Here is a 26790-nt window from a genome sequence, read left to right on the forward strand (position 1 = left end):
CCCACCAAAAAGTACCAGGAAGTCAGGTTCGCTGAGGCTCTTAGTCTTGGAGGCATTTTCGCCTGTGGAGGGATATCCTCAGCTGGCTGGGCAGGTCTGGTTTTTAAGCGACAGCAAATCCTGTCTATACAGACATCTCAAAATTGCTTTAAACCGTGGTAGATTTGTACGTCCCGACCTTTACTCGTTTTCCTTAATGCGAGGCTTTATTTTTGGTGGTACAGAGGGGTGGAGAGAAAAAAGCAGGAAGCTTCATGCCCCATTGGGGCTGGTCTGCCTGGTGGCCGTACTGGATTTCCTGAGATGAAGACGCTGTGTAAATTAGCCACCAGCTCTTGTGTTACTGTGTTCCTGACACATGGCGTTTTATTTTTTTGTTTCAAAGTAGTGCCTGTGAAGTGACTACCACGTGTAAGAAAGAGCCCGTGGTGGGTTTCTGAGACCTAGGGAATGACCCACGGTGGCTCTCCAGCAACGTAGTGGGGAAGATGGAAATAGCTCGTGAGACGAGGGGCGGGGGCAAGTGCAAGGCCGTTGTCAAGCAGAGAGCGGGTGACGCTGAAGTCCGTAGGAAGACACCGTTCTGACCCGTATCAGGGCACACGTCGTGGGACAAGCGGTGATGGAGCCGTAAAGCGTGAGAGGTTGTCCGCAGGTGGGGAGGGGACACACTCGTGGTGGAGAAGCGTGATGTACTCAGGGAGCGAGCATTCGGTGTGGCTGCTGGTTTGGTGGGAGAGCCAGTTGGAAAGCTCACCAAGGATGTGATGAGAGATGATTGAATGATGCGTCTGAGGCTCTCGGTCTTTTCTGAGTAAGTGGTGAAGAACCATGGATAATGGGGCGACCTTCCTCACCGGCTTGGGCCACGTCCCTCGTTTTTCAACCAATCCTGCCAGCCCTCTCATTCCTGATTATTAAGAAGTCCGCTCTCTGTTTCAGGATGACTCTTTGTTAGCTAGGAATTGCCCCGGAGAACTCCAAGGATTCCTGAAATCACAAGGGTTAGTGGGATTCGGCCCCGTGCTATGAGAACAGAGAGTTACAGCTCTGTTGGTCAGCACTCTCGTTCTCCGTTGTTCTTCCCTAAGCACACCCACCTGGCATGCTCCCTGGGTCCCCAGGGGCTTCCAGTCTTCCGTACAAGCTGTGCGGAAAACCAGCCCTTGCCTCGAGCATCCGGGCCTCCATGTGGAGCCTGAGTCACCTGTGGTGACATCCTCCTGGGGGCTTTTGGCATCCTTGCTTGCCAGCAGACCTCGGTTGGGGACCAAGGTTCCCTTGAACTTCCACCAGGAAAGAATGAGGATCTGTCTCCCTTCCTAGAGACTTCTCGGCCCAGATGCACGTTTGACAAGTGGGTTTTGAGTTATTAGGAAGGCAACCCTCGGCCAGAACCTGGAACATACTTGAGTTTTTTTGTTTTTTTGTTTTTTTTTCCCCAGGGCCCTGGGTTCCTACAGGCCTGATAGTTGCCTAGCTACCAGAGGGCTGGCTCCCAGAACCCTCCCTGTTACCAGATCTCGGTGGCCTCTAGAACACGTGCGTGCGTGCTGCCTCACCAGGTTCCTGCTGCACCTGACAAAGGTTGCTGCCTGGGGCTCTGTGCTCAGGGAGGTGACTTTGTCGGCCCTGTGATGGAGAAAGATAACTCTGTAGTATAAAGGCTGGATTACTGACAAGGTTTTGACCTAGGGTGGAAGCCCGGGCTACAGATGTAGAGGTGGGCACACTGCATTAGAACAAACTCGTTACTGAGGCAGAATTGGTAGGATTTGGTGACCTCTTGGGGATAAGTCAAAGCAAGTCTGCAGCGTGTCTAATGCGGTTTATTAGCAAGGCTTGAATCGAGGCATGCAGTTGAACAATGTGTAGGGGATAAGAGGATGGGTTAATTTCTGGACCTGTTGATGTATCCATGCATCATCTGGTGAAGGCGTCCGGTGGGCAGTTGGATATACCAGAGGAGTCGGCAGCTAGGAGACGAATGAGATAGTCACGGCGTGGGGATAACCAAGAGCAGTGGAGGGTGAGGAAAGAGGATTTCAGGGAGCAGTAATATTTAAGGGAGTTTGGAAGGAGGAGGATTCCTGGGTGAGGTACCAGGAGACTGAGACAGAATGGACTAGGGAAGGGAGAGACCCTGGGACATGGGCCTCGAGTGGCCGGAGATGTAGTGTGGCAGGGAGGTAGGCAGGGGGTCGGGAGGGCCGGACCCCGCAGCTGACGGTTGACACCCGGAAGCAGACCCACCACTTGGGGGTTTTGGTTCCAAATCACCGCAAGTGAGTAGCTGGTTTAAGCGCATAAGGACATCATTGGAAAGATACAGGGGAAGTCACAGACGTCTGGACCTCTGGAGAGCCAGAGAACTGACCGCAGCCGAAGGAAGCTGGGCAGTTGGAGCCACAGGCCCGGCCAGGCCATGTGCTCAGCGTGGTTTAGGTTGTCCCTCAGCCGCCATCCATATGGCGAGATGGGGGCCTCAGGCCAGGATCCCTATGCCCTTAAACTGTCCTGTGAGCTCCTCCTTCTTGGTTTGATCACGTGGCAGTTTTCCAGTTAGAAGTGGGCTCCACGCTTGGGAGAAAGTGAGACGGTCCTGTTAATTTCTGGTGTTCTTGTACCTGTGACCAGTTCTTTGAGAGTGCAGTAGTGTGCACTCGAGGACCACCTGTGTTTGGCAGCTGTATTTCTTACTGAAATTGATAAAGGTGCGTGCCGATTCGAAACACAGGTGTCGAGAGCATGGTTAATGTGAATGAGTGACTACCTGAGCGATGGGTCTGCTCCAGGTATCTGAGCAAGCCTTGCTTTGGGGCTTGCAGAGGCCGTCTGCATGAAGCTCCTTGGGAGACCACGCTGGGCTCCTCTCCCTGACAGACGCTGTCGGGACGTCGCGTGAGCTGTGAGCAGGTGTCTGACTTCCTGCAGAGCTCTGGGTCTTGGGGTTCATCCTGTTCCCTGCGCCTGGATGCCCCATCTCCCTGACCCCTCCTCCTCAGCCTCTGGGTGTCCACTTGAGTGCTGCCTCCTTTTTTTTTTTTTTAATTTTTTAAAAAACATTTATTTTTGAGAGACAGAGTGAGACAAAGTGAGACTGGGGGAGGGGCAGAGAGAGAGGGAGACACAGGATTGGAAACAGGCTCCAGGCTCTGAGCTGTCAGCATAGAGCCTGACGCGGGGCTCGAACCCACAGACTGTGAGATCATGACCTGAGCCGAAGTCGGACGCTCAACCGACTGAGCCACCCAGGCGCCCCGAGTGTTGCCTCCTTATTAGCCTTCCCAAACCCTCAGTCTGAGTTCTCTGTTACTCTCTCTTTCCCCTCGTAGAACTTCTGGGGTGTTTTGTACTAACAACCGTGTGTATATGGAAATGCGGTCTTTCCATTTTACTGGACGGAAGGCTTAAGCTGGGCAGAGCTTTCTGGTTTATTCATTCACCACGCGTCGCCCCTGCTGTGGAGCACCGAGCCTGCGACCGAGCAGGTCTTCAGCGTATTTGGTAAATGAAAGCACGTCCAGGGTGTGGTTGGTACAGTTGGCAGGGGGGCAGGCGTACAGGACCCCAAGGAGGCGCGGGCCCCTGCAGGGGAGCGTGGAGACCCTGCCAGGACGTCTGTGAGGGAAGCAGGTGATGGAGCCGTGACATGGTGGGCGATGACTGTGTAGCCAGAGTCATCGTTTAGTTCTAGGTGGGAGTAGACGTGTGGGTTGTTTTTGTTTTTGTTCTTTTTTTTTTTTACCTGATTGAAAAAATAAAGGCTTTAACATTTTTTAGAAAATGACAAAGAGTAGAGTTAAAATCACCTATAATTCCACCTGTGTCCCATTTTGGTTTGTGAAACTTGGCTTTTCTGTGAGTGAATATGTACATTTTTCAAAACACAAACAGGATTCTGTATGTTCGCACCCTTTCCGTTTCCACACGTGGGCGCTGAGTGGCCGTGCACGCCTTGTGGCCATCACACTTCTGCTGTGGAAATTGCACTGTGTGTGAGGAGCCGTCTTTCTGTCGTGACTTCTGTCCTCCCAGACACACAGCTTTCCTTCACTCCGGTGGCTAATGGAGTAGAGGGGGAATTGGGGTTCCAAGTTCTTATTTTTGACTAGTTCTATCTCTTTGTTTGGGTGTGTGGGGGGGTCTGTTTGCCTAAGTCATTGGATTCTCTCCATGGATCCAAAGAGACCCCCCCAAAAGGTCATTCCTAACCCCCTGGGTACAATGGGTATTTTTAGCTTTCAGTGCCTGAGGCTCCCCTTTAAGAAGGAAAAACTTCTCCTTGTGAGTTTCTAGGTGAAGGATGTTAATAGTAATTCCTTGTAATAGCAATAACAGCGGCAACAGCGCTCCTAGTTCCCAGTTGCTAATCCTTTCCTATGTGCCAAATGTTGCACTAGGCGCTTTGCATTTGGAACATTAGCTCATTTGTAACTCTTAAAAGAATCCTTGAGGTACACACCATGAACCCCCGTGGTTCAGGTGAGAAACTGAGGCTTAACTAGATTAAATAGTTTGTACAAGGCTTACAAGGGTGGAGTTGGGCCATGGACCCACAGTTGGCTGTTCTGGGGGTCTTCCTTGGCGACACTGTGTTTTATCTTTATTTTGTTTTTTTTTAAGTTTGTTTATTTAGAGAGCGCGCATGCGCACAGAGGAAGAGGGAGAGAGAATCCCAAGCAGGGTCTGCGCTGTCAGGAAGGAGCCCCATGAGGAGCTTGAACTCACCAACAGTGAGAGTGTAACCTGAGCCGTTAGCCGACTGAGCCACCCAGCGCCCTCCACCCCCACGGCAACACTGCATTTTAAAAGTAGAAATGTTGTATCATTGTTTGGACCACATAGAAAATTCAGATGTAACTGCTTTTATGTATTTGGCTGTGGATCCTGGCGCACGGGAGAAGCAAGGCAGGGTAGTTGGGTGCTCTTCCTGACTTTAATGACTGTATTTCCTTCTTGGGTTTCCCTACACTTTCCTTGGCTAATTCAGGTTTTACCTTCTGTTCCTCTTTTACTCTGTTGCTGGACAGCTGTTAAACATCTGTTACTCTGCTCTGACAACGTGTGGTTGATGTGTGCGTAGACAGTGGCCCTCTGTGTCCTGTGTGTGCGTGCTCCAGGAGCCTTCAGAGTGCAGGGGCTCGCTTGGCACCGTTTTCCTGTCACTGTGTCCTCAGGGCCTCACCAGTTACCAGTGAAGATGTCTCACAAAATTAGGTACTTCTCCCATCGAAGGAATAAAGGGCAAGAAGAAGATACGACAGAGTGGAAGAGGAAGTCTCCTGTAAAGGAAAGGGTGCATTTTACATTTTCAAAAATAGAGTGTTCTCGGGGGTGAGGGAATCCTTTTGTGGATCTGGATGGTGGTGGGAGGGCACTTCTCAGAGGGAAACAGCCCGGATTTCCAAAAGCTAAATGTTAAAGTTGAGCATAGTTTGGTTGCAGACAAGAAGTTCTCCCGCCTCCTCCACTTGCTTTAAAACCGTTCATTTTTTATTTTTAAGGTCATCTGGTGGGGGTGGGGGTGGGGGGACCTCTTTGCTACCAGCCTAGCTCTTTGAGTGTGGCCTGACCCCTGAATCTTACCCTCCCACATGAACTTGAGAACTTGATTCTTTTCTTACAAAGACTTCTTTCCAACCCCTTCCCTCCCTCCAAAATACCCCATATTGGGAGCCAAGTGTTTTGAACAGAGCCTGGCTAGAGGGCACATTGAGTATGTTCTTCTGGTCCACGGATATGGAAAAATAGAAGCTTTAAAGCAAACGTATAATAAAAAGGGAAGTGTCCCCCCAAGCCAGGGACACACTCTTTTCCCTCATGAATGTGCTGTGTGGCCTGCGGTCCTCCACGTGCCTCTTTGCAACTGGAGAGAAGGTGGTCGGCCATGGTTGAGATCACAGGCAGACGTGGGGGATCCAGAAGACAGTTTCTTGGACCGCGCTTTCGGGGGCCTCGTGTCAGCAGAGTTGAACGTTTGAGGAGGGACCCCATGTGAGGGAAAGCTTCATTATTTCACATTCACATTTTCACATTCATTACTAACAAAGTTTGTACACAGGAGAACCTCAGTCAGGATGGACCCGAGCAGGTATCTGTTGGTTGCAGGAATCTCCCCCGCCTTCCACGCGTTCGTGATTAGAGAAACGTGCCCAGAGCACAGAGCGGTGCTCTTGAAGCATTCTCTAGAAAGTTAGGTAGAGCTTGTGTGCTTGGCGTCACCTGAGGTCCGGTAAGGTTACTAGTTTGCATTCATTCTGGGATTTTCTGCTTGAGGAATTGTATTGAAATTCCGCGGGATATTTTCAGTGAAGTTCGCAGGCTCTTGTTGACTTAGATCTGCGAAGAATTTGACGGCCCATTTGGGTGGAGGAATACAGGTCCGCTTATTATTACAAGCCTGGCTGATGTAAATGCTTCCCTTCGGTTTCCTAAACCAGAGCCCCAACCCAGATTCTCCCCGGGCTTGGAAAACGTGCCAAGCTTCTTGCATTGAACGGGACCCGTGATGGGGGGCATCCTCACTGGTCCCGTCTTGAGTGGGAGTGCTTCCAGGTCTGATGGTTGTCGGCCCTTTCTGCCAGAGATCCTTCAGTGAGGTTCAGAAAGCTTCTTTGCTTAGTTTACTGGATTTTTTTTTTTTTTAAATAAGAAGAGGCTGCTGAATTTTATCAAATGCTATTTTCCCATCTACTCAGATGGTCATGTGTTTTTCATTAGGAGCCTTTCTGTCCTGTTTGACTTTTTATTTTTAAACCATTTGCACATAGTGTATCCACTGACTCCAGGTTTAGGACTCCTTTAAGACGCTAACTTTACAGCAGTGTTTCCTCACGTGTTTCTCCTTTGCTCTGTTCCTATCTGCTTTGTGTTTTGTAACAATTTCTACTTTTCCAGGCAGTTAGTGATTGGTTTGTTTGTTTTAAAGCCTGTCCTGTCATTCCCTGGGTTTAGGGGAGAGTGAGGGCACACCCCTGAGCTAACCAGGCTCAGGGACCCTCCAATGTCCGCCTGCCGTGCGTGGGCAGCCCGTGCTGCGCGGGAACTGACATGTTCTCGTAACCCTCGAGACGACCCATTGCCTTTACTTGGAGATCCCGACTGCGAATCAGTTTGGAATTGCCTTACAAAGCCTGACAACTCGGCCTGAAATGTTAAGAGAAGACTAGAAGGTTCCTAGAACCTCAGCCATGGAGGAGCTGAAGGAATCTCCGGTGGGCTTTCCAGGCCAGACTGCTGACCCCACCGTCCTTCCTGGACTGCGAGATACAAACCACATGGATCCCACCCTGCTTTGCCCCAAAATAGCGCTCCCCTGCTTCCCCACCCCCAGTGAACGCACATTCCTCGAGCATCTACCTCTCAGATGTTTGTGAAGGGGAAGGAGAACGCCAGATGTTGTACAACTGTATCCAGTCTGCTTCAGACGGGGCCTGGTTCACACTTGGAGGCAGGAATGAGGACAGCCCCACGGCGCCCTCTAGGCGAGGTTCTGGGGGAGTGTTGCTTGCGGGTGTGGGCGGAAGGCAGGTGCGGGAGGAGCTCTGGGTCTTGAGCGGGAGACCTGTCCCATTCTTCCAGCTTAAGCAGAAGCCAGGCACAGGTACATCGCCTTTTTTAGATGTAGCCTCTTTGCCTGAGGTTTTCCAGGCCAGTGACACAGCTTGATGTTCTGGGCCACCAGGGATGAACATTTCAAATCCGGTTTTCTTGGTTTAGAGACAAAATTACCGTTTCCTCCCTTTTTTCAAAAAATGCTTATTTATTTTGAGAGAACGTGTGTGAGCTGAGGAGGGGCAGACAGAGCCCCACTCAGCCGGAGTCAAGATCAAGGGTCTGCCGCTTAACCGATTGAGCCCCCGAGGTGCCCCTCCTCCCTTTTTGAAGAATTAATAATTTCAGCATAAACTGTCTCCACCTTTAATTTTTTGGCAAGCTTCAGGGTAGCCTTATATGGACAATATTTATCCCATAGCTTGAGCTTTGTACCCAGAGCAATTCCTGTGAACGCTTCGTTGGGTATGTGATAGTACATATGTACACATCTCATTGGACAATATCACATAAATAATCTTGTAATTGAGACTTTATTAACATTAGACCTTTAATTCAATATACGATAGGCTGACCATTGGTTTAGAATTTGGTTTGGGGCCCTCATTGTGTGCTGCATGTGCTAGGTTTTCTCCTTCTGTTGGACTGCACAGAAAGTGCCAATGAAAAACAGGCATCTGGGGGCGCCTGGGTGGCGCAGTCGGTTAAGCGTCCGACTTCAGCCAGGTCACGATCTCGCCGTCCGTGAGTTCGAGCCCCGCATCAGGCTCTGGGCTGATGGCTCAGAGCCTGGAGCCTGTTTCCGATTCTGTGTCTCCCTCTCTCTCTGCCCCTCCCCTGTTCATGCTCTGTCTCTCTCTGTCCCAAAAATGAATAAACGTTGAAAAAAAAAATTCAAAAAAAAAAAAAAAAAAAAAAGAAAAACAGGCATCTGATGGCAGAGTGGGGAAGCAAGGATCCCAGATGCTAGGGTTCCAAAACAGAAAGACTAACTGAAAACCTTATTTTTCTCTAACAGCTCTATCGAGACACAATTTATATCCCATTAGATTTACCCACTTACTTTTTATTTCTATTAAAAAAATTTTTTTTAACGTTTATTTTTGAGACAGATGGAGACAGAGCATGAACGGGGGAGGGTCAGGGAGAGAGGAAGACACAGAATCTGAAACAGGCTCCAGGCTCTGAGCCATCAGCACAGAGCCTGATGCGGGGCTTGAACTCACAAACCGCAAGATCATGACCTGAGCCGAAGTCGGACGCTTAACCGACTGAGCCACCCAGGCGCCCCACTTTTTATTTCTATTTTAAAAAATTTTTAATGTTTATTTTTGAGAAAGAGAGAGAGAGAACGCGAGTCAGGGAGAGGGGCAGAGAGAGGGGGAGACACAGAATCCAAAGCAGGCTCCAGGCTCTGAGCTGTCAGCACAGAGCCTGACATGGGACTTAAACCCATAAACTGTGAGATTATGACCTGAGCTGAAGTCGGTCACTTAACCGACTGAGCCACCCACGCGTCCCTAAAATTCACCCATTTAAGGTATACAGTTCAATGACTTCTAATAAATTTACCGAGTTGTATAGTCCTCACCTAGTCAATTTTGGGACCTTTCCATCAGTGATCCTCAGAAGATCCCTTATAACTGGTGGCAGTCAGTCTTTGCACTGAGCCCCGACCAACACTACTCTGCTTTCTGCCCCTAGAGATTTGCCTTTTCTGGACATTTAGCTTGTGTGGAATCCTACAGTATGTGGTCTTTTGCATCTGACTTCTTTTACTTATCATCATGTTTTCAAGGTTGGTATATTAGTAGTTCTTCCCCCCCCCCCTAAATAATTTCCACTGTGTGCGTACACCACAACCTGCGAATCCATTCATCCATTGATGGGTATTTGGGTTGTCTCCACCTTTTGTCAATTGCAAATAGTGCTCCTGTGAACGTATTGAATTCCTGTTTTCAGCTCTTCTGGGTACATACCTAGTAGAACTCCTGGGTCCTTTGGTAATTTTTTGTTTGACTTTTTGAGAAATTGGTAAACCATTTTCCAGGGTAGCTGAACCATTTTCTATTCCTCCTGGCAGTGTCTGAAGGTTCCAGTTTCTCCACATCTTTGCCAACACTTATTAGTATCTTTAATTAAAAAAATAGTATAGCCCCCCACCCCACCCCCAATTATTACAGCCAAATCCTGGTTGGTATGAAGCATGGTCTCATTGTGGTTTTGATTTACATTTCCTAATGACTAATGATGCTGAGCATCTTTTCATGTGCTTATTGGGTATTTGCTTATCTTTGGAAAAATGTTTAGGTGCTTTGAATTTTTTTTTTTTTTTTAATTTTTTTTTTTTCAACGTTTATTTATTTTTGGGACAGAGAGAGACAGAGCATGAACGGGGGAGGGGCAGAGAGAGAGGGAGACACAGAATCGGAAACAGGCTCCAGGCTCTGAGCCATCAGCCCAGAGCCTAATGCGGGGCTCGAACTCACGGACCGCGAGATCGTGACCTGGCTGAAGTCGGACGCTTAACCGACTGCGCCACCCAGGCGCCCCAAGGTGCTTTGAATTTTTAAATTGGGTTGTTGGCTGTTGAATTGTAAGAGTTTTTTATGTGTTTTGGATACTAGACCCTTATCAGATGCATGATTTGCATTTTCTCTCCTTCTGTAGATTGTCTTTTCACTTTCTTGGTAATGTTAATTGCACAAGTTTTTAATTCTGGGGACACCTGGGTGGCTTAGTTAAGCGTCTGACTCTTGATTTCGGTTTAGCTCATGATTACATGGTGTGTGAGTTTGAGCCCCACGTTGGACTCCATGCTGACAGCACAGAGCCTGCTTGGGATTCTCTCTCCTTTCTCTGCCTCTCCCTCGCTCACAAAAAAATAAGAAACTTAAAAAAAAAAGCTTTTAATTTTGATGAAGTCCAATTTACGTATTTATTTCTTTTGTTGCTTGTGCTTTGGGCATGATATCTAGGAGTACATTGCCAAATTCAGGGTCATGGAGATGTACCCCTATGTTTTTTTCTAAGAGTTTTATGGTTTTAGCACTTACATTTAGCTCATTAATCCACTTGGAGTTAATTTTTATGGTAGAGGTAGGGGTTCAGCTTCATTCTCTTGTATGCAGATGCCCAATTGTCCCAGCACCCTTGGTTGAAGAGGCTATTCTTTTAAATATTTTTTATACATGGTTCTGTTTTTAGGCTCTGTCTTCTGTTCCCCTGACCTTTTAATCTATTTTTGTACCAGTACCACACTCTTGTTGTTATCACTGCTTCAATACGTTTTAGTCTATGCCTCCCGACTCAAGCCTGTTCTTGTATTCACATCATCTCTATATTTAAGGAGCAGAGTGCAAGTGCAGACTACTCTCTTTTTTTCAAGTTTCAAAGAAATTTTATTTTTATGTAATTAATGTTTTATTTTTAAAATTTACATCCCAATTAGTTAGCATATGGTGCAACAATGATTTCAGGAGTAGATTCCTTAGCGCCCCTTTCCCATTTAGCCCACACCCCCTCCAGCAACCCTCTGTTTGTTCTCCATATTTAAGAGTCTCTTCTCTTTTTGTCTCCCTCACTGTTTTTATATTAATTTTGCTTCCCTTCCCTTATGTTCATCTGTTTTGTATCTTAAAGTCCTCATATGAGTGAAGTCGTAGGATATTTTCTTTCTCTGACTGATTTCACTTAACATAATACCCTCCGGTTCCATCCACGTAGTTGCATATGGCAGGATTTCATTCTTTTTGATGGCCGAGTAATACTCCACTGTATATATATATGCCACATCTTCTTTATCCATTCATCCATCGATGGACATTGGGGCTCTTTCCATACTTTGGCTGTTGTTGATAGTGCTGCTATAACCATTGGGGTGCATGTGTCTCTTCGAAACAGCATATATGTGTCCCTTGAATAAATACCTAGTAGTGCAATTGCTAAATAGTAAGGTAGTTCTATTTTTAATTTTTTGAGGAACCTCCATACTGTTCTCCAGAGTGGCTGCACCAGTTTGCATTCCCACCAGCAATGCAAAAGAGATCCTCTCTCTCCGCATCCTCGCCAACGTCTGTTGTTGCCTGAGTTGTTCATGTGAGCCATTCTGACAGATGTGAGGTGGTATCTCATTGTGGTTTTGATTTGTATTTCCCTGATCATGAGTGATGATGAGCATTTTTTCGTGTGTCAGTTGGCTATCTGGATGTCTTCTTTGGAGAAGTGTCTATTCATGTCTTTTGCCCATTTCTTCACTGGATTATTTGTTTTTTGGGTGTTGAGTTTGATAAGTTCTTTATAGATTTTGGATACTAACCCTTTATTGGTTATGTTGTTTGCCAATATCTTCTCCCATTCCGTCGGTTGCCTTTTAATTTTGCTGATTAGACTACTCTTTCTAATAGTTTATATGAAGAAAAAAGAGATTGAATGGGTTCCTTCAGAGCTGTCACACAGTGCGGATGGGGTGGGAGAGATTTGAATGTGTTTATAGATTGATGGAATAGGAAAAGTTGAAGATCAAAGAGAGAAGGGGGTGTGGCTTGGGGTCAGGGATTTGGAGGACGAAAGGAATGAAAGGCAAGAGCACAGGCTTGTAAGTGGTGAAAGTTGCCCACCTTTACCTGACTCCCTGGGAACTAGGGCTGCAGCGTAGTAAAACTACGTTAAAATGCTTTGGTTTTTGTAAACTAAGTATGGAGGGCTTGGAAATCAGGTTAAAATTTAGGCATTTGAAATTAAGTGAATGTGTGAAAGCTAGTCATTCTTTGTTTGATCTTGCTAAATAGATTAATGTTTGCATTAATTAGCACTGTCTTTTCCCTTTGGGAGTGTGAGTTTTGATTTAAAGTAAATTAAGAAGGATTGAGATTAAATTTTGACCTACCAAACTTAGTTTTGAAATAAAAGCCATGTCTTGGTTCTGTGATAGTTGAGCGTTTTACTGATGACCTTATCTCTACAGAGTTTTTTCTTTGTTTTTTGGTGGGGGATAGAATGGTGTTTTATAAAGTGCTGGTTTGTGTGGTCAAGAGGAGAAGTGATAGAGTGAGCTGCTAATTATACGAAAAGAAGTGGCACTGAACTGGACCCCCCTCCCTCCAACCATTTGAGTCCCCCCTCTCCCCAACCGCCTGGGTCCCCCCCTCCCTCCAACCACCTGGGTCCCCCCCCACAACCACCTGAGTCCCCCTCCCCTCCCAACCACCTGGGTCTCCCTCTCCCCCCAACCACCTGGGTCCCTCTCTCCCCCCGACCACCTGGCTCCCCCTCCCCCCAACCACCTGAGTCCCCCTCCCCTCCCAGCCACCTGGTTTCCCCCCTCCCCCCCAACCATCGAAGACTATCACTAGGCTCATCCCACTCACCAAGTGTTTTTGTTCACCTTCTTCCGCTTGTCTGAGTTTGCACGTGTCTGGACTGCAGAAGGATGAGTCTGAAGTGTTAACTGTGGTCATCTCCATGTGCTGGGTTGTAGCTGCTTTTTCTTTTGCTGCTTCTGGAGGGGCATGTATTTTTGCTTTTTGTGCGATAGAAAAATTCTTTTTTTTTTTTTTTTTTAATTTTTTAAATTTATTTTTGAGACAGAGAGCATGAGCAGGGAAGGGGCAGAGAGAGAGGGAGACACAGAATCGGAAGCAGGCTCCAGGCTCTGAGCCATCAGCACAGAGCCCGATGCGGGGCTTGAACTCACAGACTGTGAGATCATGACCTGAGCCGAAGTCAGACGCTCAACAGACTGAGCCACCCAGGCGCCTCTGGAAAAATTCTTTAAAAAATAAACAGGGTAGAGTTGTGAATCAGTGAGAAACGTGTGTGGAAACTGAAAAGACTATATTTGCATCAAAACTCACAGGTTTTGATGATGTGACTGCTGTGATCACACACATTAGCTGCTGTTGCAGTTTTGGAGAATAACTTGTGTCTAAGTGTCTATAGCTAACCTCCATACCAGCGAGGAAGTGGAATATCCTTACTTTGGCTTACTTCCAATAGTGAAGGAGAAAATGACTTGCCTATCAGTAAAGGCTGCCAGCAGGTGTTTAGTTTGTGTTAAATTTGTTATTTACTGATTCATTGACTGCTAAGAGCAAGCCAGCCAGACTGTTCTGTGGAACTACTTTTTAAAATGTTCTTTTGTCATATCCGTTGTGTTGGCAAATAAAAACCGTTACTGGAGGGGCGCCTGGGTGGCTCAGTCAGTTACGCGTCTGACTCTTGGTTTCTGCTCAGGTCGTGATCTCACGGTTCTTGAGTTCGAGCCCTACATCGGGCTCTGTGCCCAATGGTTAAAAACATTAACCATTACTGGACATATGGAACCTTTCTTTCTTTTTTTTTTTTTTTTTTTAATTTTTTTTTTTTAACGTTTATTTATTTTTGAGACAGAGAGAGACAGAGCATGAACGGGGGAGGGTCAGAGAGAGGGAGACACAGAATCTGAAACAGGCTCCAGGCTCTGAGCGGTCAGCACAGAGCCCGACGTGGGGCTCGAACTCCCGGACCGCGAGATTGTGACCTGAGCCGAAGTTGGACGCTTAACCGACTGAGCCACCCAGACGGCCCTGGAACCTTTCTTTATCATGGTGAAATATATCTGATGAACTGGTTGAGGTTAAGAGTCAGCAGCACGTCATAGAACTACTTGCCTGGGCTGCTGCTCGTCGACAGGCTGAAATGAAATGGTTAGTGAATCCTCTGGGTCGGTGGATGTCATCGTGACAGGGGTGTAGCTGAAGAAAGCAGGGCGCTTGCCGTGTGCAGCACGGAGACCGTGGTTGGGCGCTCTCGCCTTGTTCCCATCTGATGTTCCGTTTTTAGGATGAGGAAGTCCTGATACTCAGTGTAGATGGACCTTGATATTTCTGTCTTCGAAAGTCTGGCTGGTGTTTCATTAGCACCCTGACCGATCCCATCAGAGGCTCTGATGAGCCCCCTGGCAGAAAGGACCACGTTCTCTGTTCTTGAGCCAGCGGCTCTTTTCCCTACCCTTGTCGCTTTTCTCTGGATGGCTCACAGGGCCTGTGTGACTGGAGACAGAGTGTGCCAGTTCTTTCTGGTCATCAAGGTGGAGAGGACACCTAGTATTTTTCCTTAGGTGGTATAAATGCTGTTGGAAAACTTTAAATTTGAATTACAGATGCACTGAAGTTTGCAGAGATAGTACAGAAAGGTCTCCCTTGCTCTCACCCACTTCTTTTCGTTGGTTATGTCTCACGTAACTGTAATCTGGTATCGAAATCAGGACATTGACATTGGGGCAATGTGGGTGTATAGTTGTGTATCAGCTTATCACTCCTGTAGATTCACGTGACCAGTACTGCACTCAAGATACAAAACTCCATTGTCAGCACAATGATCTCCATCTGTCTCCTGCTACCCCATTTACAGTCACAGCTGCTGTCCCTGCTCCCAAACCATCCTTAAGGCGGGGCAATGACTAATCTGTGTCCCATCTCCATAATTTTGTCATTTCAAGAGTCTTACGTAAGTGGAATCATACAGTTCCCCGCCCCCGCCCCCCCACCTCAGTAGAATGCCCTTGAGACCCATCCAATTGTTGCATGTATCAGTAGTTCATTCATTTTTATTGCAAAGTAATATTTCAAGGTCCGGATGTGCGACAGTTGATTCACTTACCTGTCTGATGCTTGGGTTGTTTCTGGCTTGGGGATGGAAGTAAAACTGTTGCGAACATTTGCGTATAGGTTTTTGTATGGACACAATTTTTAAACTTCTCTGGGATAAATGTCCAGGAGTGATATTCCTGGGTCCTTTAGTAAGTGTATGTGTAGTTTTGTAAGAAACCACCAAACTGTCTCCCGCAGAGCTTTACCATTTTACATCGCCTTTAACAGTGTTTGAGAGATCCAGGTTCCCCTCAGATTCTCTGTTGCTTTTTTTTTTTTTTAATGTTTGTTTATTTAAAAGGGGCAGGGTGGGGCGCCTGGGTGGCGCAGTCGGTTAAGCGTCCGACTTCAGCCAGGTCACGATCTCGCGGTCCGTGAGTTCGAGCCCCGCGTCGGGCTCTGGGCGGATGGCTCAGAGCCTGGAGCCTGTTTCCGATTCTGTGTCTCCCTCTCTCTCTGCCCCTCCCCCGTTCATGCTCTGTCTCTCTCTGTCCCAAAAATAAAAATAAAACGTTGAAAAAAAAAAAATTAAAAAAAATAAATAAATAAAAGGGGCAGGGATCCGAAGCAGTCTCCGCGCTCACATCATGAGAGCCCGATGTGGGAGCCTGAACTCAAGAACCGCGAGATCATGACCTGAGCCGAAACCAAGAGCCGGATGCTTAACTGAGCCACCCATCCGCCCCTGTGTTGCTCTGTTTTATGTTGGCTGTGGTCTTCACCTGCATTTTTGAATGACTCGTGCTGCGGAACGCCTCGTCCCGTACTCATTTGCCATCTGTAGACCCTCTTCAATGAGCTGTTTCTTCATAGGCGCTGTCTGTTTTCTAATTGGCTTGTTTGCTCTTTACCGTTGAATTTTCAGAGTCCTTAATACATTCTAGATGTGAGCCCTTTATCAGATGTGTGGCTTATAAATATTTCTCCCAGTTGGTAGCCTGCTTTGTCATTCTCTTAGCAGGGTCTTCTGCACAGCAAAGGTTTTTTAGTTTCAGTGAGATTTAGTTTCAGTGAGGTTTTTTAGTTTCATTCTTCTGTGGTTAATGCTTCTGGTGTCATGTTTAAGAACTCTTTACTAAGATCTAGCTCCTCAAAGGTTTTCTCTTACTTTGTCTTTGAAAAGTTGTATAGTTTTACATTTGACATTTAAATCTATGATCCATTTTGAGTTAATTTATTTTTGTTTATTTATTTTGAGAGAGAGAGAATGAATGAATGAATGAATGAATGTGATCAGGAGAAGGGGGAGAGAAAATCCCAGGCAGGCTCTGCTCTGTGAGTGTGGAGCCTGACTCAGGGCTTGATCTCGTGAACCTGTGAGATCATGACCTGAGCTGAAATCAAGAGTCAGACAGTTAACTGGTTGAGCCACCTAGGTGCCCCTAAGTTAATTAAAAAAAATTTTTTTTTTAATTGTTTATTCCTTTTATGAGAGAGAGAGAGAGAGAGAGAGGAAGTGAAGGAGGGAGAGAGAGCATGAGCAGGGGAGGGGCAGAGAGAGAGAAGACGACACAGAATCTGAAACAGGCTCCAGGCTCTGAACTCTCAGTATAGACCCTGACGTGAGGCTCAAACCCATGAACCGTGAGATCATGACCTGAGCTGAAGTCAGATGCTTGACAGACCAAGGCACCCAGGTGCCCCTAAGTTAATTTTTATATAAAGCGTGAAGGTTAGGTCAAGGCTCATTATTTTGCCTATGAATATCCATATGTAGTTATTTGAGCCTCATTTGTTGCAGAGCCTGTCATCCTCTGCAGAACTGCTCTTGTACCTTTGTCAAAAAGGAGAGGGCTGTGTGAGAGGCTCTTTGGAGGTCTGAGTGTTTGTCCCATTTAATCTTTTCCAAAATTGTTCTTAGCTATTCTGATTTGACTTGTCATATAAGTTGTAGAATAGCCTTCACTATATATATATTACATATATATATAGTATATATATATTCAATATATATATAACATATATATATTCTATATATATATATATATATTATCTATCTCAATAAAAAAATCTTGCTAGGATTGTGATAGGAATTACACTAAACATATGTGTCAATTGGGGAGAAATTGACATCTTTACTGTGGTGAATCTTCCATTACCTGGACACAGTATGTCGCTCCATTTACTTAGATTTTTAATCTCATTCATCAGTGTTTTGTGGCTTTCAGCATACGAGTCCTGTACATGTTTTATTAGATTTACACCCAACTTTGGTTTTTGAGTGATGGGGTAACATTAAAATTTTGTTTATCACATGTTCATTGCTAGTACAGAGAAGTACAGTGTTGATCTTATATCCTGCATTTCTGTTGAACTTTCAAGTTTTAGAAGATTTTTTAAAATTTATTTATTTATTTAGAGAGAGAGACCAAAAGCACAAGTTGAGGAGGAGCAGAGAGAGAGCAGGAGAGAGAGAGAATCCCAAGCAGCCTCAGCACTGTCAGGGCAGAGCCGGATGTAGGACTCGAACCCACGAATCTGTGAGATCATGATCTGAGCTTAAGTCAGATATGTAACTGACTTAGCCGCCCAGGCGCCCCAAATTTTAGAAGATTTTTTGTTAGGTTCCTTGGACTATTATATAACCTGCAAATAGGGATACTTTTATTTCTTCCTTGAGATCTCTGTATAGTGATTTTTACAACCATATTCATGAGAAACAGTTTGCTGGTAATTTACTTTTTTTGTATTATCTTAGTTTCGTTTTGGTATTAGGGTTAATACTAGCTTCATAAAATGAACTGGGAAGTAAGTGTTCCTTCCTGTTCTCTTTTTTTGAAGAGATTATATAGAATCGGTGTTAATTCTTTAAACCTTTGGAAGAACTCTCCAGTGAAACCACGTGAACTTAGAGATCTGTTTTTTTGTTTCGTTTTGTTTTAAATTACAGATTGAATTTCCTTGATTGTTATTGGCGCTTCAAATTATCTACTTAATTTGCGATGAGTGGTAATAGTTTCTGGTCTTTGAGGAATTGATGCATTTCATCTTAGTGTAGTTTATAGCGTTTCTTGATCCTGTTGATGTCTGGAGGCACAGTCGTGATGGCCCTGTCTCACTCCTCACGGTGTTAGTTTATATCTTTTCTTTAGGGTTGTCAGTTTTATGTATTTACTCATGGAACCAATTTTGTGTTTCCTTGATATTTCTCCATTGTTTTCTCATTTCAATTTCATTGACTCCTGTTCCTTATTACCTTCTTCCTTCTGCTTGCCTTCAGTTTATTTTGTTCTCTTTTAGTTTTTGAGATGGGAACTTAGATTATTCATTTGGTACTTTTCCTCTTTCCTAATGTCGGTATTTTAGTGCTATACATTTTCCTTTCGGCACTCTTCATTGATGCCCCACAAATGTTCATGTGTTGTATTTTCATTTTCACTCAGTTCAGTGTATTTTTTTTAAATACTATTTTGGGGGGTAGCGCAAGCAGGGAAGGGGCACAAAGATGGGGACAGAGGATCCGAAGCGGGCTCTGCATTGACCTGGGGCTCGAACTCACAGACCTGAGCCGAAGTTAGACCCTCAACCAACTGAGCCACCCAGGTGCCGCATTCAGTGTATTTATTTTTTAATTTCCCCTGGGATTTCCCATTTGTTCCATGGATTAACTAAAAGTGTGTTTAGCTTCCTGGGATTGGGAGACTTTCCCCTTATCTGTTACTGATTTCCGATTTGATTCCATTGTCATTAGAGAACCCGCTCTGATTTCCATTCTTTTAAATTTATTGAGGTTTGTTTTGTGCACCAGCATATGATCTGTCTTAGCCCTTGTGTTTAATTTATATTGGATTAGGTCCTGGATATGGAGGAGGGGACGGTATACATCCTACCAAAGATTCACATCTATCCCACATGCAAAATACATTTGTCCTACGCTGACATGCCGTGAAGTCTCCACCCATCACAGCATCAAGTCAGAGTCGAAAATCTCACCTAAATGTCATCAGCTCAACCAGACATGGGTAAGAGTCTGGGTGTGATCCATTTCGAGGCAAAATTCCTCTCCATCTGTGGATCTGTAAAGTTAAAACCAGATTATCTGTTCCCCAAATACAATGGCGGGCAGGCACAGGATCGCAGGTATAGATATTCCCATTCCAAAAAGGAGAAAGATGAGAGAAAGAGGGAGCAAAGAACAGAAGGACAGGAGAAAGAGATAAGAGAGAGAAGAAAGGAAGAAGGAAAGTCACTGGTTCCAAGCGATTTCAAGATTCACCTCGGCAAACTCACTAGATCTCCAGGCCCAGAAGTAACCTGTGGGCCCGCAGCTTCCCTCCGTGCCGTGTTCTTTCTCTCGAGGGTAGCGCACGTGAGCACCGAGTAGTTGAATCAGCCTGTTTTCCGTCTGTAGAACTGGGCAAATCGGACTGCTTTCTCTCATTCTCTCTCTTTTTCGTTCCAAGCTGGCAGTTTTTCTGGGGGTGTTAACTTTCTCGAAGACCTGTGGGTCTCCTGGGTATTTCACGCGGCTTTACTCCAGCAGACGCAAGGGTCCTCGGTGGGTCTTTCCTGTGTCATCTCGTCTGTGTTCCCGGCTTCTGCCGAGGTAGTTGCAAGGATCTACGAGGGACAGGCTCACTCTCGCCACAGAGCCTTCTGTGTGAACGAGTAGAGTATTCCGTCCTTTGAGAGCCCCTGAGAGATGTTAGCTGGCCACACCCTTGGCTTTGTCTTCAGAGCGTGTTCCCCACATCACCAGGCCCTGGTTCCTTTTTGCCTCACAGTGTTGTCCTCAACGTGTCTCTTCCCCCTTGCGTTTCTCCACAAGCAGCAGGAAGAACCAGGCTGCACCTTCAGCCATTTGCTGGGAAATCACCTCAGTTAAATATCCAAGTTCATTGTGACGAGTTCTGCTTTCCGCCGACTCACAGGGTGTCGTTCAGCTTGGTGCCTCCTTTGTCCCTGAGCCCTCGCTGCCCGTGCGGTCATGCCCTCTCTCTACCAGCGGCCTTTGATGGTTGAGGTGCTCCCTGACCACACAGCCCTTGTCTGCTTGCTCCTCGCTTCCTGAGTCCTCAGTGGCGAGGTCTGCAGCACCCACGTTTCTCCTCGCCCTTGTTTAAGGCAATCCAGGCCTTTGCTGTCCTTCAGCTCGAGAATCCCTTCCACATTTTCGGGTATTTGTCACAGACAGCACTGCCCACCTTCCAGGTACCGGAATCTGTACTTACAACGGACTTGCTGGCTGAACACAACAAATCTTCGCTGTGGTGTACTCCTGGAGGTCAGAAGTCTACAGTCAGGGGCGCCTGGGCGGCTCAGTCGGTTGAACATCTGACTGCGGCTCAGGTCATGATCTCGCGGTTCATGGGTTCAAGCCCCACAACGGGCTCTGTGCTGGCAGCTCGGAGCCTGGAGCCTGCTTCGGATTCTGTGTCTCCCTCTCTCTCTGCCCCTCCTCTGCTCATGCTCTGTCTCTCTTTCTCTCAAAAATGAATGAACATTGGAAAAAAAAAAAAAAAAAAAGTCTGCAGTCAGTTTACCGGGCCAGATAAAGGCGGCAGCTGGGCTGGGCCCCCTTCAGAAGCTCTAAGGGAGAATCAGTTTTCTTTTCTTTTCTTTTCTTTCTTTTTCCCAACGCGGCTCATGCTCTTTTCCTATTTTCCAAGTCAATGTCCTTGAATCTTGCTTCCATGATCCCAATGCCTTCCCTGCATCAAATGTCCCCTGCCTGCCTTAGGGAAGGGCACTTGTGATGGCAGTTGAGTGCCCCTCTGCACTGATCCAAGCCAGCCTTCTACCTCAGGATCTTAAATCGTATATACAAAGTCCCTTGTGTCATATGAGGTAATATTCACAAGGTTTAGGGATTAGGACCTGGATTTGGGGAGTGGAGGGCATTATTCAGCCTACTAGAATGTTCTGTGGGTTCTTGAAAGAATGAGTTTTGTACTGTCGCCTGGTAGAGCGTCGTGCAGAGTCAGTTAGACCTTGTTGGTTGATGATGTTGAATGTTTCTGTATCCTTGCCCATTTTCTGTCTGGTCGTTGAGGGAAGGGGATTGACATCTGCCACTAAAATTGTTGATTGGTCTATGTCTCCTGTTGTTTAGTTTTGAGAGAGAGGGAGTGGGACACGGGTAGAGGGAGAGAGAGAATCCCAAGCAGGCTCCTCACTGCCAGCGCAGAGCCTGATGCAGGGCTTGAACTCAAGAACTCTGAGATGATGATCTGAGCCGAAATCAAGTGTCAGTCGCTTAACCGACTGAGCCACCCAGGTGCCCCTCTCTAGTCCTGATGTTGTTGGAGCCACACATTGTGCAACTGTGCTGTTTGTTGCCTACGCATTTAGGATGGCTTTGTCCTGATGGATTGACCCTTCCATCATGATAGGATGTCCCTGTCTCTGGTGATTTGCTTTGCTGTGAAGTCTCCGATGTCTGAGAGTGATACAGACAATCCCTAACTTTCTACGGTTGGACGTGCTTGTTTGTTACCTTGCCATGGCGTGAAAGTGATATGCATTCAGGAGAAAGCATACTTCAGAATTCTGAATTTTGATGTTTCCCAGGCTAGTGCTTTATAGCACGACGTTCTTTCGTGGTGCTGGACAGTGGCGGCCATGCGATACCGTAGGTAGAGGACCCAAACACTGACGGCCATTCTGTAGCCATATAACCATCCTGTTTTCCTCTCTCGGTACAGTGTTCAGTTATGTTAACGTAAGATATTCAGCACTTTGTTAGAAAACAGTCTTGGTGTTAGATGACTTGACCCATCTGCAGGCCGATGTAAGTGTTCTGGGCACATGTAAGGTGGGCTGGGCTCAGTGATGATCAGAAGGCGTGGTAGGTTGGGTGTATTAAATGTATTTTCGACATATGATTTTTTCAACTTACCATGGGTTTATTGGGACCAAAAATCATCCCAAGTCAAGGGAGATCTGTATAGCCACTCCTGTTTTCTTTTGCTTAATAAGCATGATTTGTCTTTTTCCGTTCTTTTTTTTATTTTATTTTTTATGTTTTACTTTATATTTGAGAGAGAGAGAGCATGCATGAACATGAGCAGGAGAAGGGCAGAGAGACGGAGACAAAATTTGAAGCAGGCTCCAGGCTCTGAGGTGTCAGTACAGAGCTCGACCTGGGACTTGCACTCCCAGTGAGATCATGACCTGAGCCGAATTCAGACATTAAACCGACTGAGCCACCCAGGCGCCGCCCCCCCCCCCCCCCCCCCCCCCCCCCGCCTCCAATTCTTTGACTTTTAACCTACATTTATCATCGTGTTTGAAATGTCTTGTAGCCCCCATGTAGTTTGGTCATTAAAAAAAAAAAAAAAGCTGCCAATCTGTGTCTTTTAATTGGTTTTTTATGTTGAAGGTGATTATTAATGTATCAGGACATAAGTTGTCATTTCACTTTTTTTTTTTCCTGGTCCTCTCTTTCTTATTTCTCTGAATTTCTTCCTGTTAGTTACTTGAACATTTTTTTAAGAATTCCATTTTGACATAGGCATATTGTCTTTGAGGGTATCTGTTTGTGTAGTCGTTGTATGTGTGGTTGCTCAAGGGTGTTTGCATGTATATATGTTACGTATATAAAATACATAAATATTTAAGTCTCTTTATATAATTAGAATTTGCTGGGGTCATCATTTCATCAGTTCAAATGAAACGGAAACTTTTTTTTTTTAAGTTTATTTTCGAGAGAGAGCGGGCACACAAACAAGGGAGGAACAGAGAGAAGGAATCCCAAGCAGGCTCTGCACCATCAGCCCAGAGCCCGATGTGGGGCTTGAACTTACAAACCGACATGAAACCAAAAGTGGGAAGCTCAACGGACTGTGCCCCCTGGCTCCCTGAAATAGGGAAACTGGACCTCTCTTTATATCTCTTACCTGTTTCTTGTACGTACTCCATCCGACAGTGTCGTAAGTTTTGTCCCAACCATACTTTAGAGAATTTGAGAAGGAAAGTTTATCGTACTTACCCACGTTTTTACTCTTTCTGTAGCTGTGCCTTCTTTTGCCGTCTCCTTTCTGTCTAGGGACCGGGAGCCATTCTTTGAGGGCAGGACTGCTGGTGACAGATTCTCTCAGCGTTCCTTCACCTTCGATCGTTTTAAGTTCTCCTTCATTCCTGAAGGAGGCCTTCAGCATGTATGGAATCGAGAGCTGACGGTTCCTTTCTTTCTTTACTTGAAAACCGTTGCGGGACTTCCACCGGCCGTGTGGGCTTTTGATGAGCAATCCGGCCCTTCACCTGCTCCTGTGGGGAGGTGTCCTTATCTCCGGCCGATTTCAGACTTCTTTCCTCTTTCAGAAGCATTTGTGTAATGTGACTTGGCGTAGATCTCTGGGCCATGCTATTTGGAGTTTGCTCACCTTCTTGAATTTGTAGGTTTGGGGCTTTTTTGTTTTTGGTGTGTTTCTTGGGGGGCAAATTTGGGAAGTTTTCAGTCATTTTGAGAAAGACTTTTTCAGCCTCTTTGTCCTCCTTTGTTTCAGGGAAGTACTTTGTTCTCTTCTTGACTGTGGGAAGCCCCTTTCAAGTGTGAAGCATCTGGTCTTGGCTCGTAAGAGTTCGCCAAGAACTTTCTGGTCATGCACACCTCTCTGGGATTTTCTTTGTTGACTCAGGTGCCCCATATTGGAAGTGGGGTTCTGAAATCCTGTCATGACTCTTTCAAATCTCGAGAAGTAACAGATGTAATTTTCCTCGGAGGAAGAGATGGTGTCCTATCCCACTTTCTTCACACGCAAAATGACTCTAGTTCTGTGTGGGGTGGGTTTTTGTTACAAAATTTTTGTCTGTTTTCTATTTAACTAAAAGAAATTCACTGTTTTGTCCAAAGCTGATCAAAATCGAGATGGGGTGCCCGGGTGGCTCAGTCAGTTAAGCGTCCAAGTTCGGCTCGGGTCTCAGGTCATGATCTCACGGTTTGTGAGTTTGAGTCCTGCGTTGGGCTCTGTGCTGACAGCTCGGAGCCTGGAGCCTGCTTCGGATTCTGTGTCTCCCTCTCTCTCTGCCCCTCCCCTGCTCACACACTCTCTCTCTCTCAAAAATAAATGAATAAACGGTTAATTTTTTTTTTTTTAATCAAAATAAAGGGGCACCTGGCTGGCTCACTCGGAAGAGTATGCACCTCTTGATCTCAGGGTTGTGAGTTCGAGCCCCAGGTTGAGAGTAGAGATTACTAAAAAAAAAAAAAATAAGTAAATAAAATAAAATTTTTAAATCAAGATAAAATACGGTTTTCTCTATAGTAATTGTATGAGTGGGCAGCTCTTGCCTGTAATGGCGAGGAAGCACAGAGCTTCACAGAGCAAAGGTTAGCAGCAGCCTACAGTTTTTATTGTAAGTGGTAATCTGATACGAGTGTGGGAAATCTTGTCAACCTTATGCACACTTGGGGTTACATAATAGGGAAACAATACATCAGGTGTTGCCAGTTCCCATAAACTCCCCTCCATATAAGGTTTCCCTATCTTCAACATCTTACGTCAGTGTGATACATTTGTTACAATTGATGGACTAATATTGATACATTGTTATTACCTAAAGGCCATGGTTTACAATAGGGCTCTTTGTGCTGTATGGTTCTATGGGTTTTGCCAAATGCGTAATGTGACCTGTGTCCACCAGTACAGTATCGTACACAATAGATTCACTGCTCTGAAAATCCCCTGTGCTCGCCTATTCATCCCTCCCTGGACCCCTAGCAACCACTCACCGATCTTTTTACTGCCTCCATAGTTTTGCCTTTTCCAGAACCTCGTATGGTTGGAATCATACAGCCTGTAGCCATTTCAGACTGGCTTCTTTCACTCAGTAATACGCATCCAGTTTCCTGTATGTCTTTTCATGGCTTGATGGTTCCTGTTAGTGCTGAATAATATTCTGTGGTCTGTTTTATTTACCACAATTGATCTGTTCCCCTGCTGAAGGACATCTTGTTTGCTTCCGGGTTTTGGCAATTATGAATAAAGCTGCTGCAAACATTCGTGTGCAGGTTTTCATGTGGGCGTAGGTTTTCAACCCATTTGGGTCAATACCTGGGAGTATGATTGTTGGATTGTATTATAAGCGTATGATTAGCTCTGTGCAGAACTGCCAAATGTCTTTGCACGATTTTTATTTATGTGTATTTGGGAAGCTCTTCCCCCCTTCACTGCAACTTTTGGCTGTTAAAAAACATTGATTATACAGGGGTGTGATGCCAGAATGTTTATTTTGCTCTATCATTTAATTATCCGGGATAGAAAGTCTCATTGGTCATTATTTTTTCATGATTGAGGTAAAAATGTGTGTTTCTTTAAATTTTTTATTTTATTTTTTTAATTTCCATCCAAGTTAGTTAGCATACAGTGCAACAATGATTTCAGGGGTAGATTCCTTAGTGACCCTTACCCATTTAGCCCATCCCTCCTCCCACAACCCCTCCAGTAACCCTCAGTTTGTCCTCCATATTTATGAGTCTCTTCTGTTTTGTCCCCCTCCCTGTTTTTATATTATTTTTGTTTCCCTTCCCTTAGGTTCATCTGTTTTGTCTCTTAAAGTCCTCATATGAGTGAAGTCATATGGTTTTTGTCTTTCTCTGACTAATTTCACATAGCATAATACCCTCTGGTTCCATCCACGTAGTTGCAGATGGCAAGATTTCATTCTTTTTGATGGCCGAGTAATACTCTATTGGGGACATTTGGGCTCTTTGCAGACTTTGGCTATTGTCGATAGTGCTGCTATAACCATTGGGGTGTATGTGCCCTTTTGAAACGGCATACCTGTGTCCCTTGGATACATATCTAGTAGTGCAGTTGCTGCATAGTAAGGTAGTTCTATTTTTAATTTTTTTGAGGAACCTCCATACTGTTCTCCAGAGTGGCTGCACCAGTTTGCATTCCCACCAACAGTGCAAAAGAGATCCTCTTTCTCTGCATCCTCGTCAACATCTGTTGTTGCCTGAGTTGTTCATGTTAGCCATTCTGACACGTGTGAGGTGGTATCTCATTGTGGTTTTGATTTGTATTTCCCTGATGATGAGTGATGTTGAGCATTTTTTCACGTGTCAGTTGGCCATCTGGATGTCTTCTTTGGAGAAGTGTCTATTCATGTTTTTTGCCCATTTCTTCATTGGGTTATCTGTTTTTTGTGTGTTGAGTTTGATAAGTTCTTTATAGATTTTTGGATACTAACCCTTTATCTGATATGTCGTTTGCAACTATCTTCTCTCATTCCATCAGTTGCCTTTTAGTTTTGCTGATTGTTTCCTTTGCTGTGCAGAAGCTTTTTATCTTGATGAGGTCCCAATAGTTCATTTTTACTTCTGTTTCCCTTGCCTCTGGACATGTGTTGAGTAAGAAATTGCTGCAGGCAAGATCAGAGAGGTTTTTGCCTGCTTTCTCCTTGAGGATTCTGATGGCTCCCTGTCTTACATTTAGGTCTTTCATCCGTTTTGAGTTTATTTTTGTGTGTGGTGTAAGAAAGTGGCCCAGGTTCATTCTTCTGCATGTCACTGTCCAGTTTCCCCAGCACCACTTGCTGAAGAGACTGTCTTTATTCCATTGGAAATTCTTTCCTGCTTTGTCAAAGATTAGTTGGCCATACATTTGTGGGTCCATTTCTGGGTTCTCTATTCTGAGAGATCAATTCCATTGATCTG

General features: G+C 45.5%; 1 protein-coding gene across 3 annotated transcripts in view; it reads left to right on the plus strand.

Annotated features, from left to right (window-relative positions):
- CYTH3 (cytohesin 3) overlaps positions 1-26790 on the plus strand; it is a 101497-nt gene that overhangs the window by 31134 nt on the left and 43573 nt on the right. The window contains exon 1 of one of the 3 annotated variants that reach the window (XM_045461017.1): positions 26072-26120. The exons of the other annotated variants lie outside the window; for them this stretch is intronic. Within the exon in view, the coding sequence (XP_045316973.1) occupies positions 26102-26120 (19 nt within the window). The 5' untranslated portion in view covers positions 26072-26101. Of the gene's footprint in view, positions 1-26071; positions 26121-26790 lie in introns of those variants that run through there. 3 annotated transcript variants of the gene reach the window in all.

This window comes from Leopardus geoffroyi, chromosome E3 (assembly GCF_018350155.1).
Source record: "Leopardus geoffroyi isolate Oge1 chromosome E3, O.geoffroyi_Oge1_pat1.0, whole genome shotgun sequence".
NCBI lineage: Eukaryota > Metazoa > Chordata > Mammalia > Carnivora > Felidae > Leopardus > Leopardus geoffroyi.